The 18,739-nt window shown below is 50.8% G+C and overlaps 1 protein-coding gene across 1 annotated transcript; it reads left to right on the forward strand.

Moving 5' to 3' along the window:
- Positions 1-895: 895 nt before the first annotated feature.
- C1QB (complement C1q B chain) lies at positions 896-7,452 on the forward strand. The gene is made up of 3 exons (XM_011357551.2): positions 896-1,075; positions 5,386-5,589; positions 6,759-7,452. The coding sequence occupies exons 2-3, from the start codon at positions 5,409-5,411 to the stop codon at positions 7,331-7,333; spliced, it is 756 nt and encodes a 251-aa protein (XP_011355853.1). The 5' UTR covers positions 896-1,075; positions 5,386-5,408; the 3' UTR covers positions 7,334-7,452.
- The last annotated feature ends 11,287 nt before the right edge of the window (positions 7,453-18,739 follow it).

An 18,739-nucleotide genomic window follows, 5' to 3' on the forward strand; every position in this document is an offset into this window, starting at 1 on the left:
AGGAGCAATGAAACCACTGTGTCATTTGATGTTCCACACGAGCCTTCTTCAGTAGAAGGGATGCTCCATAGGAGCAGGAAACAGGGCCGATCTGCGCATGGCTCACGATAAACATCTCCCATGTGGGCCTCAGCTTCCCCGTATATGTGACAAGGAGGATGGGCTGGGTGACCTCCAAGCCCCTCTCCAGCCTTAACTGGGTGATTCCAGGATCAATAAGCAACAGGCCCCCACCTGTGCCTATTATTGTCCTCAGCTTTGAGCCCCACTGGAAGCAGAAGAAGGGGTATAAATAAATAATGACCACATTTAAAATTCATTTTTCATTATTAGATTATTTTCTGAGAACAGGGAAAGAGCAAGAGTGCAGAATGGGAAGAAAGCAGTAGAAAGGGACCCAGAAGGGGGAGCCTGGGACATGGCATGATATTAACAATTAACATGTGCAATGCGCTTCACAGCTTACCCTCCCCTTTCTCCTCCACTGTCCCATCTGAGTCCCCATGTGCTCTGTAGAGCAGGTGTAATTATGGTCCCACCATATAACAGAGGAAATGGGGTTCCCTTGGGCTCCCTCGGCTGAAAACGTTTAGCTGGTAAGTGGCAGAGCCAGGTTATGAATCAAGGTTTTTGACTCCAAATCTAGCACCCAGGCACCAGGCCAGCCATATTTTCATTTCACTGAGGAACACCCCTGTTCCCTGTAGAAGATCATGAGGTCAGGGGCCCTGGCACCAAGCCACCAGTTGTGGACATTCTCCAGAGACAGCCTGTTCTCCCCACAGCTGCTGAGCTGGCAAAGCGAAACTCACCACCCATCCACCCATTTACAGTAAGCCCCTCCAAATCACAGAAACCGGACCTGAAACTGCCTGAGAGCAGCAGGACAGGGTGAGAATGGGGTGACAGGGAGGGGAGCCCGCCTGCTGGGCCCCTGGGGGGGGGGCTATCAGGGAAAGGCCCTTCTCATCTCTGGGGGAATGGAACTTCCGCTTTGGACCGAGAGCAGCAGGCTCCCAGCTCCTGGTCCCACTGCTGCCCAGCCAAACGGCATTGCAGGACGCCAGTCTCCCAGGTGAGGATGGGGCTCGGTGCCTGGGGGGACTGGCCAGCAGGACCAGTATGGTGGAGAGTGGTGACTCTCAAACTGGAGACCTTGCATCCCCTGCTTCGGAGCCACCTGGGTGTTTAACAGTGAGGATTTCTGCCTGGGCCCAAACCCAGACTTCAGGAACCAAACTCTCTGGAGGTGATCTTGTGGGGGTCTGCTGCCACCCAGGTCTCCAGGTGATGGGGAGGCAGACTAAAATTAGAGCCGTCAGCATAAGGGCTTTGGGGTTACCAAGATGCCAGCAGAGTCCTGCTTCTGGCTCTTAGGTGCTGGTGAGCTGGGGGCAAGTCACGTAACCTCTCGGCCTGGGATTCTCTCTAGGAATAATGGAACCTTTCTCCTTTGGGGATGCTGTGTGCCCTAAAGGAGAGCAAGCCTACCCAGTGTTTAGCACACTGCCTGGATCAAGATATGTCAGAGGCAGAGGGAAAACGAGAACCCAGATTCCCCTCCACTCAGCCTAGCTTTTCTCCCACAGCTGCCTTCTCTTATTTCCTTGCAGTCTGCTGAGAAAGCTCCGCTTGACTCTTTCAAGGAAATAATTTGACTTGCAGGTGGAGCTGTGGTTGGTTCTTAGTTAGGTTCAGAGAGGTTCAGGCACTTGCCTGAGGTCATGCAGTGATGTAGCAGCACGAAGGGGGTGGGGGTTCAAGGTCAAGTTGGCCCGACTCTAAGTCAGGGGGAAAGGGACTGTTGGGGCTGGAAGGCTTGAAGATAAATGGGTCAGTGATGTGGGGAAAGACGGGAGAGGTAAGGTTGATGGTGGTGCTATGTGGTGAGGGCAGGGGGTGTTCAGACCAGAGGAGTTTTAATTTGGAGCCCAAGTCTGAGACTCAGTGACCCCTAAAATGGTCTGGAACCTAGATCTTCCCACACACACCCCCACTCCTACTTCCCCAAGGACAGGACCCTGCTCCCCCACCCTGCATCCCACCCCCGACCCCATTGGTTGGAGCGCTCTACCTTTGGGCTGCCTCTGCCTGAGAGACCTCCTCCCTCTGAGCACCTCTCAAAGGGACCAGATCCTCTTTTATTTTTCCAACCATCTTTGGTCATGTTCCTAAACTTGAGACTTCTTGGATGATGGCGATCATTTTAAAAACAGCTGATATTCAGTAAGTGTTTCTGTTATAAGCCTTAACTCACCTGTCCTCCCACCAACCCTATGAGGTAGATGTTAGTATTACTCACTTTTTATAAAAAGGAAAATTGTGGCCAGAGAGAAGTGACCTGCCTGAGGCCCTTAGCTAAGAAGTGGCAGACGCCTGATTTGGACCCTGGCAGTTGCTTTCCTTATGACAGTCCAGGCCTCTCACCACTGGTGAATGTTCACTGCCCGTTAGCAACAATAATAGTGATGATAAAAGCTTCCTTCCTCAGGCACTGGCCCTGGACCCAACACTGCCCATGCCTTAGCTCCTTCTGTCTGGCTGTCTGGCTCCAAAGCCTTCGTTTTCACCACGAAGTACAGTAGCCTCTTAACGTAACACCCTGTGAGTTTTAAGATCCAGCTGGCAGAGGGTTTGAATCCCAGCCACATGGAGCTGTGTGACCTTGATCGAGGTTCTCACCCTCTCTGTGCCCAGTTTCCTCATGTGTGAAATAAGAAATCGGGGATGCTTTCTTGGGGGACCTTTGTAAGGGCCAGATGCAATGAGATGATGGCACATAAAGTGTTTGGCGCAGAGCCTGGTATCTGTTAAGTGCCCAGTGCATGGATTATTAAAGTTGTCAAATTGTCATTTTGTAAAACCTCCAACAAGAGTTGGAACTGATGCTCATTCAAAGATAAACAGGATCCCCTGAGTCACTCTCTCTTTGGAGCAGGGCAGAGCCTAAGCCGGTCACTCGCAGCTCTGGTCACACCCCACCCTTTGAAGCCTCCCTTTGCTTGGTGCTCAGCATAGGTTCCAGCATAACTCAGGGGTTTAGGCAATGAATTGATTAGGACCAGACTGTGGGGTGGGGGGCGGGGGGCGGGGGATGGGGGACGATGTTGATTTTCTAAGCACATGAGCCAAGAAACAGCAGGTTTTTACTGGTTTCAGAAAGGCCTCCACATGCCAAATTCTGGGTTGGCCAAGCCAGTGTGAGGCAGAGAGGGCCAGAGTTTGACCACAGCTCCGCCATTAACCAATTTACCAGGTACCTGTGGGCAGGCTGCTTTCTAATGTCTGAACCTCAGTTTCCTCATCTGCAATATGAGAAAATAATCACAACCCACTTCCACAGTGCTGTGAGGGTCAGACAACAGCAGCAACAAGTCTGAACAAGAGCTGAGAACACCATGATTCTTTCCCAGCCGTGGCTTCGCCTGGCTCCCCACTATTATCCTGGGAGGTGGGCGGGGACCACTCTGCTCCCCTATTTTAAGAGAATGAAACAGCATAGCCTCTGTGAGCTTAGGGAGAATGAGAGGAGGCTTCTGGGAGGAAAAAGACTTTGAAGGCCCAAGCCTTGAAGGGTGGGGAGAATTTGGATCTGGGCAAGGGTGGAATCGGCTGCCTCGTTAGGTAATGAGCTGCTCATCACGAGACAGTGCCAGCCATGGATAGAAGAGCCGGTGGCAGAGACATTATTGAGGAGACTTAATAGCAGGCTGAGAGTTCCTCAAAAGGTTAAACACAGATTCACCATGAGACCCAGGGCAGTAATTCCAACAATTCCACTCCTAGGTATACACCCTCCAAAATTCAAGACAGGTAATCGAAGAAATCCTTCTATGTGAATTTTTGTAGTAGCACCATTCACGATAGCCAACTGGCGGGAATTTCCCAAACGCCCATCAATAATGAATGGATAAACAAATTGTAATATATCCACATGATGGAATATTATTCAGCCACTATGTATCGGGACGAGTTACCGATACATAGTACAACATAGATGAACCTTAAAAACATGCTAAATGAAAGAAGCCAGTCACAAAGGGCCTCATATTATATGATTCTATTTATATGAAATGCCCAGAATAGGCAAATCCATAGAACCAGAAAGCAGATTAGTGGTTGTCAGGGATGAGGCGGGAAAGTAGGGTTGGGAGTAACTACCCATTGAGTACAGAATTTTATTTTAGGGCCATGAAATGTTTTGGAACTAAATGGAGGTGATGGTTACACAACATTGTGAATGTGCTAAATGCCACTGAAATGTTTGCTTTCAAATGATCAAATTGATGTTAGTGAATGTCAGCTTGGTTTAAAAAAAAAAAAAAAAGAATAGGCTAAGGATTAGATGAATTTTAAGGTTTCTTCCATACTAAGAATTAATTAATGGCCCTGCTGACCAGCTCGAGACAGCCCATGGCTTCTTCTAGTTCTCTGGGATTAAGAAGGGGTAAGAACCATTCTCTCACCAGGGCCCACTGCCTTAGGTGGGACCTGAGAATATTCCACCAGAAGAGATGAGCTGGTATGCTGCCAGGGTTACTGGCTTCAGTGCCAGACAGGCCTGGGTTTGAGTCCTGGCTGCAGTTATTCCTATATGGCCCCCAAGCAAGTGTCTTGGCCACCCTGAGTGTCAGGGTCTTCTTCAGTGCAGAAATAACAGTTTCCTCCATGCACGGATTCTCTGAGGATGGAAAGCGGCCCTCTGGGGAAGCAGCACAGCCACGCTGAATTCCGAAGCTCTGATGAACAAGAATGCTTGGAAGAAAATCCAAAACCTGCATACCACAGCCTTCAGGCCCTCACTTCCTGTCATTCTGACCCCTCACTCCCCTCTGGCCCCCCTGCTGGTCCTCAACATTCCAGGCTTTGTCCTACCTCTGGGCCTCTACCCCTGCCATCCTATCCCCTTGGAACATTTCTGCCCAGGCCCTTTCTAAACCTTCAAGTCTTGTCGTAAACATCACTTCTCAGAGATGCCTCCCTTAGAAACTTCCCTGGTGGGAGGACTTCCCTCACACTCCACTCCAGCCCAGTTTCTCTTGCTCCGGGCACCCTTTCCTCTCTGTCAGAGCACTCGTCGCCATCTCTAATTATTTCCGTTTACTTGTACGTTGAGCTGTTTATCATCTGTCTTCCCTAGACCGTCAGCTCCGTGAAGGCAGGGAGCATATCTTTCTTGTTGACCACCGTATCCCCAGCACTCACAACAGGATCTGGTGGACAGGACAAACTCAGCGAACACACGAACAACTGAATAAGCCGATGCATGGATGGATGGATGGATGGATGGATGGATGGATGGATGGATGGATGGATGGATGGATGAATAAAAAAGCGAGGAGTCACCACAGTTGTAACCTACCACATCTTCTTATTCCCGTACAGGAAGCAGCTGAGACAGTGCAGTGATGAAGACCCCAGGGGGTGGCATCCTGGCGCTGCTGCCACTGCTGCTCCTGGGTCCAGTAGGTGTCTCCCATGCCCAGAGCAGCTGCACTGGGCACCCAGCCATCCCTGGCATCCCGGGCATTCCTGGGGCACCGGGCTCTGACGGCAAACCTGGGACCCCAGGGATAAAGGGAGAAAAAGGTACTGCAGATTTCGGGGACTCACTAGTGTCACTGACTGAGGCCCTACCTCCTGCCTCCCAAGTCACAGTTGCCCACCTTAGAGACTGCAAAAGCATCTGTAAATCCATCAGTTTGCTGAGCCCTTGCAATAACCTTGTAAGGAGGGAATTCTGATTCCCATTTTACAGACAGGAAAACCTGTGTCTAGAAAGGCTACTGACTTGCCCAAAGGAGCCCAACGAATGTTGAGGCTGAGACCAGATGGTCGATCTCTTGCCACTAAGTGCAGATAGAGAGAGGGCACTAACACAGTCGTAGAGTCCTGGGCCACCTCCAGGTAAGCAGCTTCACCTCTCCGAATTGCCATGTCCTCACCTGTAAAATGCAGACAATGATATTTTTAGGGTTGTCACAGAGTTCAAACGAGACGTCCCGCTGTCAAGACGCCCCCGCGAAATCCAGATCGTTTCTTCATTTACCCACAGCCAACTACTCTCTCCACATAATCTCGTTTTATTCCTTATAATCCTACAAAATCTCATCATCCCCATTTTACAGATGAGGAAGCTGAGCCTCAGAGATTCTCAGTCAGGGTGGCACAACTGATAATGGCAGATGGGACATGAGAAGCACATTTGTCTTTCCCCTGAGCCCACTCTACTGGGAAAGAGGTTTTATCTTGTGCGGTGCCAAATCGAGGAGTAGCAGCTGCTTGGAGTAGTGGAATGGGAGGACCCTAAGGTCCGCTTCCAAGTTCAGCGAGAAAGAAGGCCGCGATTGATTGGGGGTGTCAGCTATGGGGGAGGGAGCGGGATAGCATGTTTGCCAAGAATTCATTATCCCTTCTCCAGGCTTAAGCCTGAACAAGGGCACTGTATGAGCTGGTGAGGGCCAGCCCAGCACTTTCCTGAGGGAGATAGTGCTCCCCACCCCACGGATGTCAGTTCCCATTGCCGCCAAACGCATCACAGACTCAGTAAGCTGGGCTGGAAGGGGACTCGGAGGCCCTCTGTAACCAGTCCTCCTTTTCACAGATGGGAAGCTGAGGCCCAGAGAGGAGCAGGGACCTGTCCAAGGTTACGTGGCCAGGTTTTCTGCCTCTAGGCAGGCCCCTTGCGTTGCCTACCATGGCTGCGTCCTTGGTTTTCGGTGATCTCAGCCTCATTTATCTTGTCTCTGCTTTTCCAGGGCTGCCAGGGCTAGCTGGAGACCATGGCGAGTTCGGAGAAAAAGGGGACCCAGGAATTCCCGGAAATCCAGGAAAAGTTGGCCCCAAGGGCCCCATGGGCCCCAAAGGTGCTCCAGGATCCCCTGGACCCCGTGGCCCCAAGGGCGAGTCAGGAGACTACAAAGCCACACAGAAAATCGCCTTCTCTGTCATGCGGACAGTCAACATCGCCCTGCGGAAGGACCAGACCATTCGCTTCGACCACGTGATCACCAACGTGAACAACAACTACGAACCTCGGAGTGGCAAGTTCACCTGCAGGGTGCCCGGCCTCTACTACTTCACTTACCATGCCAGCTCTAGAGGGAACCTGTGCGTGAACCTCATCCGGGGCCGGGACCGCATGCAGAAGGTGGCCACCTTCTGTGACTACGCCCAGAACACCTTCCAGGTCACCACAGGCGGCATGGTTCTCAAGCTGGAACAAGGAGAGAATGTCTTCCTGCAGGCCACTGAGAAGAATTCCATCCTGGGTATGGAAAGTGCCAACAGCATCTTCTCTGGGTTCCTGCTCTTCCCAGACCCAGTAGTGTGACCTGTGGGACTGATTTACCCCCTCCTCAACCCCCTCCCCTGCCAGCAATGCTCACTTTACCCCAACACCATCCCTGCCCAGCTAAAGCACACAGTAGGTCTCCGTGGATGTTGAATGAATAAGTAAATAAATTCTTCAAGACCAAGGGACGATAGTCTAATTCAACTCTGTGTCCTAGTACCTGGCACATAGTAGGTGCTCAAAAATGTACCTACTATGTGCCAGGTTGAATGACTGAACAGTGAATGAATGAATGAATGAATGACCTCTGAAAACAGAAAGTCTATCTAATTTGAGGTGAGTGGAGAGCCAGACTGTGTCCAGCTCTGTGACAGCCAGACAGTGGAAGATGGGGAGGGAACATCATCTATTAAGTACCTACTATGCTTCAAGCACTGGGTAGACCCTTTCCTCATTCTCTCATTAATCCTCACACTCAATCTTGGAGATAGGTTGCATCAAGCCCAGTTTACAGAGGAGAAAACTGAAGATCAGAGGGATGAAGGCATTGTCCTCAATCCCACAGCAGAGCTGAGATTTAGCATCAGGGTTGCCTACTGATGATCTGAGATCTCTTTCAAGGCAACATGTATAGGCCAGCACCTATAGGGGTTTTCTGCTTATAATGTCACATATACCCACCCAAGGGATCAAGGGGCCCTCCTCCAAAGTTTTAACTGAACTTGGAGAATTTTTCCCCTTTGATTGTCTCTGCATACTCCCCCACCCAGTATCTTCCCAGCCTGGCACAAACCCAGCCATCCAGTTAGAACAAATGTCACTCCCTGCTCAATAACTTTCAGTGGCTCCCCACTGCCAGCTGGATATAGTCCCAGCCCATGAGCCTGGCCTTTAAGGCTCTCCATGGGTTGGCTTTCCAGTCATGCTCCCTCCTTTACTAGACAAAGAATATCCCACTCCAGACCAACTGGGCCCTTTCTGTCTTCTAGGCAAGCCCCATACGTTCTTGCCTCAGTGCCCACACACTCACTGTTCCCTTTCCACTCTGCCTATCTCAGCATCCTTAAAAACCTCATTCGAACCATACCTCCTCCCTGAAACCCAACCATTCCAGGCTCACAGATCTTACTCCTCTGACCTTCGCTAGCCCCACGTCCACTTGCTCAGATCTGAGCATGCACAGCCTGCATCTGGCTTCTCATTTGTGCCCACTCCCATGTCTCCAGCTAGGCTATGAATGCCTTCACCCTGCCCATCTCTGAACCCCACAAAGCCTATGATACACAGGAGCCATTCAATAAAGTTGCTGCCTGATTGGCCAAGACCACAGGCATAGGACTTGCCCAGAATCCCAGCCCTGCACATGCTCTCTGCAGCCCCTCCTATTAGCCCTGTTCCACTAAGACCATCAGCCAATCCTGACCTGAGGTAAGGATTTCAGGCACTCTAGCCCATCACCCAGGGTCATGGCAATAGTACAGCCTCTTGTTTGGCTGGCCGGTGGTTTCTCAGGGCTGTATTCATTGGGCATGGCTTCTGCCCTATCTCCTAAGTCTCAGGACTGGCCTTGATGACCTGCCCCAACCTCAGACTCTCCAAGAGAAACCTGGAGCCTTTTCTCCAGGGTCTGGAGCTTCTTTTTGCCATTCAGCTCCTTCAGTACAAATTGTTTGCCTGGTCTTTGAGTCTAGTAATAATAGTTATCATTGTAACCACACCACAATTGAGTTACTGTGCACTAGTGCTTTATGTACATTAGCTCATTCAGTCTCCACCACAAATCCTAGGAGTTGCACAGTATTACCCCCACTTTACAGATAAGAATCTGAGGCTCCAAGGAGGCAAGCAATTTGCCCAGGGTCACACAGCTGATAGGTACACAGCTGGGACTGGAGCCTGCTTCTGTCTGTCTCAAAGCTCTTGCTAAACCACCTTCTTGCCACCCTCGCCTGTAGGAATTCCCTTCTGCAGCCCTTGTCCAGAGTGCCCTAGCCTCTCACCTAACCCCATTGGACCTCAGGAATCAAAATTCTCAAGCCTCTACAGTTAGGTCTGTCTATATGGGGCTATTCTTCACCCCAAAGGCAGATCTACCTTGGTGTTGAGCATGTGCAGGGTACCCCATCTCACTGCAAGGACCTAGACAAAGCTGGCCATAGCCGAGAAGTCGGAGCTTGTCTCTTAGTGCTGCTTCAAGCTGGCTGGCTCTCCCGCAGGACCTAACACTACTCTGACTCCTGACCCAGGAAGCCTGACCCTGCCACCTTTCCTCCACCAGACCCCACAGGCAGGACACATAACAGTGCCCCTTCTGTGCCTTCCTACCCGGCTTCCGGATCTACCAGAAATCCAGGGCTCTCACTGCATGTTCTGCCATGCCCACTCCAGTCAGATGTACCTCGCTCTACACAAACATTAACAAATCTAAACCCTTCACCTTTATTATTGCTTTTTTCCAGTCAGTGTGTAGGGTTCACCTCATAGCTCTCTGGGGAGATGGCTGATGTTTCATCACAGGAACCAGAACTGAGAATAATGGGGGAGCCCAGAGGTGACTCAAGATGGGTCTTGGAACGTCACCTATTTGATGGCTGCCCAGAGGCCTTCTTTCCCCCTCTGCTCTTTCTCATAGGGAATGAGGATGGGGTTGAAATTTGGCTCTCCTGACTGGGCTAAAAAGAAGGGAAAGTGGCTTCCCTCAGGCCTGTGACCCTTGACCTTCATACACTCATCTTGACCCTGATTCCCAGCTCTCAACATGACAGAGCCCTTTCAGTTGCGAGTGACAGAAACTGCTTCAAACCAGCTTAGGAGAAAAGGAGGGACTTATCAGGAGACCCCAGAGGTGTCCTGTAGGAGGACCCAGAAACAGGTGGGACAGTGCAGTCTCAGTGGACGTAGGATCCAGACACAATGCTCACAGGCCAGGGCTGCCGTGTCTCCCTCTTAGACCTCTCAGCTCTGAGCCTCTGTCTATAGTTTGGCCCTATCGACTATTAGGGCAAGTAGAGAAAAATGGATGCCCCATCCTTAACTACATTCTTGACCACCAGGTTAGCCCCTACCCCTCATGGAAGTGACACAGAGCCTAACAGCTCCAGTGCCCAGATCCCAGGAGAGGCATCTACTTCGGAGCAAGGGCACTCCTGGCCCAGTCAGCTGAGGCCAAGAAGGAACGGGCCTGTAACAATAACAGCAGCTCCCGATTACTGAGCTAAACACCTGACAACTATTCTCTCCTGAAACAGTCACCACAAGCCTGAGGAGGAGATAACTCTAACCCAGTGGTTCTCAGACACCTGGAGCACTACAGTCAGCAGGAGGGCTTGCTAGAATCTGCATTTCCTAAGAGTTCCCAGGTGATGCTGCTGCTGGCCCCAGGAAACCACACTTGGAGAACCACAGCTCTAATCTTATCGCTCCCATTCTACAGACAAGAATATTGAGGCTCAGGGTGGGGGTGTCACTTGCCCATGTCACACAGAAGATCTAGGATTCAGATCCAGGCCTATTCGACCCAGCGTTACGCTCAGTGCCTGGCTGCCCAGACCCCTACCCTGCAGGGGTGAAACGGGCAGTTCTCAGAGCAGCGTGGGTGAGCCCTAACAAATATCTGCCATCTCCTGGCTACAGGGCCCCATCCCAGCTTCTCCACCTTTGCCCCAGTCCATCCTGACCAGCGTGTCCCTCCCTGTGACCCACAATGCTTTGAGCCAGTTGAGAAGAGTGAAGGAGGGTGAAGGGCAAAGAAGAAGGACGAAGGGGCTTAATAAGTAATACTAGTACCAGTTCGCACAAGGCGCGGCGCTAAGCACGCATGTTAACTCATGCACCCTTTACAATTCTGTTCCCCTTTTACAGGTGGGACACTGAGACAGCGGTTTTATGTGTTTTGCGTGATCTCACACACCTAGTAAAAGAATAGGGATTCAACTCAAGGCAATTCAGCTCTAGAGTCAATGCCCTCAATCACTGCTCCCAAATGGCAGGCAGGAGGACCCCTGAGAGGCCGTGGTGTGTGGCAGTTGAGGCACTGGCTCTTGAGTCAGACAGACCCAAGTTCAAATCCTGCCTGGGCTTCTCATCAGCCGAGTGACCACGGTCAAGTGGCTGCTCAGGCCTCCTATTTTATCCACTCAAACAAACAATACAACAGCCAGCATCTAGTACACATCCTTGATTCTTTTCTTGGATTAAATTCCTAGAAGGAACTCCCAAAGGGAAAGGATGTGCAGACTTTGAAGGCTTTGAAATGTGCTTCCAGATGGAGGACCGGATTATCAAGGCTGCACTGCTAGGTCGGCTCCAGGCTCGCTGCCACCAGGGGGGAGCAGACACCAAGAGAAGGACAGACTGGAGGAGGGATTTGTGGCCAAGTGGAGAGATGGGACCTGGAGGATAGGAGCCCCTCCCTCCACCCTCTCTTCTCCCCAAGCCCGTTCCACTTCCTGGGTTGGCTGTGAGCTTCCCAGGTGGGGCTGAGGGTCAGCTTTGAAGATCTGGAGGTAGAGCCCTGCAACCTGTATTTTAACAAGCCCTCCAGGAGATTTCGATGCAGCTTAAGTTTGAGAATCGCTGCTCTGGACCAGGGGTTGCCAGACTTTTCCTATAAAGACCCATGTTTTAGGCTTTGCGGGCCATACAGTCTCTGCAGCAATTACTCAAGCCAGATTCTGCAGCAGGAAAACAGCCATAGACAATATATAAATGAGTGTGGCTGTGTTCCAATAAATCTTTATGGACACTAGAATTTGAATTTTACATAATTTGCATGTGTCACAAGATATTTTTCTTTTGATTTTTTTTTTCCAACCATTTAAAAATGTGAAAACCATTCTTAGCTCGCAAGCTGCCCACAGTCTGTGGGCTAGATTTGCCAACCTGCTCTAGACCCAGGTATAGCTCCAGGCTTGGAAGGAGAGGAACAATTCAGCGTGCTTTCCATTAGGCTAGTCTTCAGCCTTGGGACAGGGACAGAAAAACTCTCTGGGCTCATTGCCACGGACTATAAAATGGGCATTGCAATTTCACCCTGAGTAATCTAGGTCTGCAATTTTAGTGGGCATTGAAAACCCCTGGAAAGATGCTGGTGTCTAGGCCCCATCCCAGAGGTTCTGGTTTTGTAGGACCCGGAGGGGTCTAGGAATTTGCACTTTTCTCAAACACCCCAGGGAAGCAGATGGTCCTCTGCTCCTCACCCCCAACCCCCCAGTGAGAAGGCTGAGCTAATGGACATAAAAGCTGTGACTAGTAGTAGCCCAGCCTCTGTCCTCAGGAATCCATTGACTACATGGAGTCAAGAGAAAGAGAAACGGATTTTTTATATGTTCAAACCTACAAAAGACGAGAAATGTAACGAGAGAAGAAAGCCTGGGGGCTCAGGAACTGGAAGGACAGTGGCCTTGGAGAGACCGTATTCAACTCCCACCTCTGCCGCTTACAGGCTGTGTGTTCTCAGGCTAATTGCTTAACCTCTCTGGGTTATAGTTTCCTCATCTGTAACATGGAAGTGATAATCATGGCCACCCCTGAAAGCTGATGAGGGCTAAATGGGATTCTATGGGCAAAGCCCCGGGCGCACAGAAAGTTCTCCACGAGTATTAGCTATAGTTACTGATGGTGGGCTGTTATTGGAATTGGGGTGCTGTGATGGTACAGGGCTCCTCAAACTTTAGTGTGCACAAAACCCACCTGGGGTCTTGATAAAATGTGTATTCTAACTTAATAAGCCCAGGTGGAGCCTGAGAAGTTGCTTCTGTAACAAGCTGGGTGGGGGCTGAGGGGAGGTGGCGATGCTGAGCCAGAGGCCATACTTTAAGTGGCTGGAGTTAAGAGCTTTGGGGCAGTATGTGGATCAGTTGGGAAGTTGACTTCTCTGGTTCGTGGGCCATGTTTAGCACTGGGGCTGGTGACGGCGAGCACTCTATGACTAACCTCTGCTGTTATTGCTGCCGGTGTGGGTCGTCGTGATTATGTTCTGATGGGGACGGTGAGGGCGTTCACGGCAGATGGAGGAAAGGACGAAGGGTAGATAGTCCATTTCCCCTTGCTCTGAGCACTGCGTGTCCCACTCCGGTTTCTCCTCCACGTCCCCGCCTTTCTCATCTCCTGCTGATGACGGCGCACCAGGTGGATGCCTGGCTACCCCCCTACGTAGCGCACACACAAATACATGCCCTCCTTTCAGAGCGAGCTGCGAGCGTTTATTTTTGCACGTAGCCAGGAGGCATTCTCTAGACAACCCTGTGGGCCAGATGCAGGAGAAAAGAGGGTGTTTGTTCAAGAAATCCAGCAGGGCCCACCCAGGGAGGAACACCCACAGTGGCAAGGCGACCTGGCAGAGCAGGAAGCGCCCTGGTTAGGAAGTCAAGAGCTCCCACTTCCAGGCTGGTCTTGTAACCTGACTTACTGTGTGACCTCAGAGAAGTTGCTATTCCTCTCTGAGCCTCAGACTTCCCCACAGAAGGAGGGAGTTGAACTAGTCGGCTATGTTAGACTCACTTGTGACAGAAAGAGGTTCTCACGCCTGCCCCATGCCTACTGATTAGAAACCTAGGGGAGCTTGTGACACCCACAGGAAAAGGGAGAAGAATTATTACATGGTCACTGACCAGGGAAGAAATCATCACCTCACTTATCCAGAATCCTCACCTACGGCTCAAAAGGAACAGAGGAGGCCAGAAATGGACATTTCACAGCCCAGAGAGCCCAGAAGATTCATGATCATCAAATAAACAGATGAAAACATGGACGCGTTAGTTAATTCATTAATTGATGAATCTTTCTTACTCCAGAGAGTAACAGCCTGGAGATGGATATGTATATAATATATACTCAGTAAATAGCTATTGAATGGAAGGAAGAAAGGCAAGATGGGAGGAATGTCAAAACTGTGTCCTGCCTGGAAAGAGAGGGGGTGTGAAAACGTTCCATGGGCCCTCGGGACACTTTCCATGGGAAGGTTTGGCATTTCTGGGGGAAACAAAGGCAAGCAGGCAGGCAGGCAGGCAGAGAGAAACTCAGATCTTGAATGTGCCTGTCATACAGGCATTCAACCATTGAATACTCATGACAACGCTGCTCCCCACCCCCATGCTGGGCATTGTCACCCCATTCAGAGGCAAGGAGACTGAGGCTTAGTCCCCAAAGACACAATAGGGAACTGAGACCCCAGAATCTCCAGAGAGATGCACAAGTGTTCAGGTCTGCATGGCGTACATTTGCTTAGAAGCCCCCTTCCTCACTTCCCTTCTACATCTCCCTGCCTCCCCCACCTCGTTTTACCTGTCGTCTTTCGCAGATTCTTCTCATTTATGCCATCTTGTCACGTATTTGCTCTATAAGCTCTTACAACATCTGGGGAACAGGGAGAACGCAAACAAGCCAACAGCAGAAAAAGGGCAAAAGTAGCAAAGTATAGTACATGGAGCACCTACTATGCGTCAGGTGCAGTGCCCGATGCTTGCTGCGTAGTCTCTCATTGGCTTCTCACAAGAGGCCCCGCCAAGTTCAAATCCAGCTTTGCCACATTCTAGCTGGATGACCTTGAGCAAGGAAGTCGCCTCAACTCTGAACTGTTGTTTCCTCTGCTGTGAAATGGAGCGATATTGGCTAATATTGGTTTGAGCACTAAATGAATTAGTGTATGTAAAGTGCCTGCCTGGTGCATAGTAGACACACAATCCAGAGTGATTATTGTAAAGAATCACACACCACACCTGACACATAGAAGGTCCTCAACAAATGTTAGCATCTTCACCTGTGAAATGGTACTGTTAGTTGTTGGGAGGTTTGTTCAGTGAGCTACGAGAGGCAAAAGGCTTTGCAAACTGAAAAGTCCTGTGCCCGTTTTAGCACGAATTTCTCTTCTCTCTCCAGCCTGGATTTGTGTCTGTGCCACGGCACGGGCGCGTCCGTAGGCTCCGGTTCTTGAATTAGCACCTCTCAGGGCATCTCTCCCCACGGGCACAGATACCACAGGAGAGATAGCTGGGCCCTCGTTAAAAAGTTGTCTGCAGACCTTGTTTGGAACATGTCAGCTAACGTGATTAAAAACAGTACATAAATGTCAGCCTCACTAAGACCCGCCCCAGCTGGCTCCCAGGGAAGGAGACCTGAAATATATGTCTTCATTCCTTCCGTTTTATGGCTCAGGCCATCGACAGCTTGTACTGAGGGAGGTTACCGTGCTTGGAGCCTATACAGGGCCTACGAGGAGTGGCGAGCCTGACCATCTGCCTTCAACCTGACAGGTAACTGTGTGACCTGGAGTTACCTATCCCCTTTGAGCCTCTTTTCTCATCTATAAAATAGGGACAATAATCTACGTGCCATGGGCTATTAAGAAGATAAGGTAACGTTTGTGAGGTTGCCAGGGTTGTGCCTTGCCGGAGCAGGTGCTCGCTGCTACCGGGAAAACAGCAGTGCAGACACCGTGGGGGCTTGAGCTACACACTCTATACTCAGCGACTGTCCCTTTGATTGGATCCTAGCTAGTAGGGACTTCGAGATCCTCAGTGCGAGGACACTAAAAATAGACGATGGGGTAGGGTGAGGTGTAAGAGCCCTGGTCCCAGAATCATTGACTTACTGTGTGGCCTCAGGTAAGTGACTCTGCTCTCTTGGACTCAGTTTCCTCATCTGTAAAATGGGGGGCTTATCCTTGGCCTGTCCTGGCTCTTCCTTCCAGAGCATTGGGATAAGGCCAAAGACTGGCTTGTCACATCCTTGCTGGTCCTGGCAGCCAGGGCATGAAGCATGCCCAGATCCTGGCACTCCCCCAGCCTGGGTTTAAATCCTGGCCCCCTCCATTGGCTGTGGGACTGTAGGCCCTCACATCTCTGGGCCTCCATGTGCTCATCAGTGAGAGTAGGCATCAGTCATGGCCACGCCCCATAGGCAGCCTAATGTAGAGGCCTGGGAGCCAAAAGACCTGGGGTCGAATTCTGGCCTGAGCATCCTCTTGAGCCTCAGTTTCCCTATCTGTAAAAGGAGAAAGCTAGGCCAGATGACCTCTGGGTCTTTTCGGCTCAAGCACATTGAATTTCTTCCAGGAAGTGAAGTGACGGTTGGGCTGTGGACAAAAGGGGTGGTTTAATAATTAACAAAGGGACAGTATTGAATGGCGGGAAAAGCCCCAGGGTGCTTTTGGAGTCCCCAGCAAGGTCAGAAGATAAACCCAGAGCAGGAGCAAGCTCACCATGCTACAACCCTGAGCCCCAGATAAGGTGGCATGGGGAGATCTGCCTCCCAGACTCAGGAATGGTGGGATGAGGGCAGGGGAAGGGAAGAGAGATTTCTTTTCACAAATTGCTCCTTAATCTCAGAAGAAGAGAATAATAGCAGCTAACATTGACTAAGCTCTTCCTTTTGTTCCAGGCTCTGTTCTAAACACTTTATAGGTCTTAACTTGTCTAATCCTCATGAGGCAGGTACTAATATGGTGCCCATTTCATAGATATGGAAACCGAGGTACAGGGAAGTTGTGTAACTTAGCCAAGCCCTCACAGCTGGTACATGGCAGAGCTGGGACACGGACTAAGACCGTGTGGTCCCTAAGCCACTCTCTCAAAGTATCGAGGATGGAGAGCCTGTGCCAGGCTCCGTGCTAGCTTCTTTACTGCATGGTCTTCATTAATTGTAGCAACATTCTTACAAGGAAGGCATTTCATTAATCATACTTTGCAGATGAGGAAATGAAGGCCCGGAGGGATGAAGTGCTTGCCTCAGTCACATAGCTAGAATGTGTCTGAGTTGGGATTCTGACCCAGGTCTGTCTCAGTCCAGGGCCCATGTCCCTTCCATGCCACCGGGCTGGACAGGACCTCCCTCCAGAAAAATTGAGGGGATGCTAAAGCAGGTGTTAGGAAGAGATAGAATCATGGCCGGAGTAGAATGTGACAAAAGCCCTCAGGCCCCCTCCAGAGCTGGGAAGAAGGGGTACAGGACATAGCTAGGTGGTGGGGAGACCCCCACAAAGGATATTTAGAAGCTTCGAAGAGCTGTTATAGGTTCACCCAACATCAGAGGCATGAAGGCAGGTTCCTTTAACAAATATCTGCTGTGTCCTGGGCACCACACTAAATTCTTTGTATTTATTGTTACCGGATTCTTATTTGTGTTGTAGGTACCATTATTATCATTCTCATTTTATGGATAAGGAAACTGAGGCTCAGACAGGTAGAGTCACTAGTCTAGGGTCACATACTTAGCAGGAGCCAAACTCAGGTCTGTGTGTCTCAAAGCCAGTGCCTTTTCTAAAGAGCCTCGCTGTTCCTCCCAAATTCTAATGCCCAACCCATCTAAAGCGCACACAGTGTGTATCCGGTGTAGAGCAGGTACATTATAAGTAGAAGCCTGCCCTGTCCCCCTCTAGCCCCCTCCAAGGGCCCCAAAAAGTTAACTTCCCTGCAGGCCCTATTTATCCCTGTCAGCCCCCATACTCTCCCCTGCATTATGAGGACCAGACCAGCTCCTTGCTCCAGGCAACGGATGGGTTCTCTCAGCTCAGTGGTTCGTGCTCCAGATATTAAATTACTCAAAATATTTGGCCTGCCCCAAAGCGGCTGCTGCCTCCTCCCTGCACCCACCACTCACCTCCCACTACAAGGTCAAGTTCTTTAGTGAAGAGGGGAGCTCAGAATATGATCTAACTTTATCTGGAATTAGCTTGCCTTGGGCAGGTCAGGGAGCCCAGGAAAGAGGAGGCTGTGAGGTAGGGTTGGGATTTTCCCGGAGAGGGGATGCTCTCTGTGACCGACCCCTATTTTGGGATCCCCAGGCCTGACCCGAGGGCTACTCCCCAAATCCTGACACTGCAGGATATGGAGAGCCCAGAACTCTCGACCACCCCAAGTCTCTCAGGACAAAGCCAAGGGTGACCTGGAATAGGTTCCCATTGTCTGAGGGGTAAGTGGTCTCTCCTCTCCTCCTCCCTCCCCCCACTCAGTTGTCATGACAACCACAGTGGGTGGTGGGAGGCTGGACCATTCAGCTCCTGGCCAGGCTACCCGGCGTGCTCTGCTTTCGCCCAGTTTCTCCCTCATTGCCCTTCAGCAGGCAGGGGGGTGGGGCCAATCCTGCCCTGTCACCAGCCTGCAGAGGGTTCACATCCAAAGGTCACCACTTCCAGTCCCCTGCCTTCAGGCGGGAGGTTTTCCTTCATGGCCCTCAGGAATGAGACTTTCATGAATGTGGTTTGACAGAGAATGATTGGGGGGTCTCTCTTCAGCCCCCTGGAGTTAATGAAGTCAGTTAAGCCCTGGGATTAGAAGGTCGGGGTCATGGGTACAGCCCATGTTTGCAGAGTAACACCCCACCCCACCCCTAGCTCCCACCAGCTGTTTCAGAAATGCCTAATGCTGGTTGTCTAGGGAACTGGGGAAGGAGTGTGGATGGGCCTGGCAACTCCATCCCATGTACCCACGATCATAGTCCCTCAGAGCA

This window comes from Pteropus vampyrus, unplaced genomic scaffold (genome assembly GCF_000151845.1).
Source record: "Pteropus vampyrus isolate Shadow unplaced genomic scaffold, Pvam_2.0 Scaffold36, whole genome shotgun sequence".
Taxonomy (NCBI): domain Eukaryota; kingdom Metazoa; phylum Chordata; class Mammalia; order Chiroptera; family Pteropodidae; genus Pteropus; species Pteropus vampyrus.

What these genes read in the sequence shown, in the direction of transcription:
- C1QB (XM_011357551.2), top strand. Translation starts at nt 5,409, where the DNA reads ATGAAGACCCCAGGGGGTGGCATCCTGGCGCTGCTGCCACTGCTGCTC. An exon ending in AGGGATAAAGGGAGAAAAAG is followed by an intron (nt 5,590 to 6,758) that starts GTACTGCAGATT and finishes CTGCTTTTCCAG; the next exon opens with GGCTGCCAGGGCTAGCTGGA.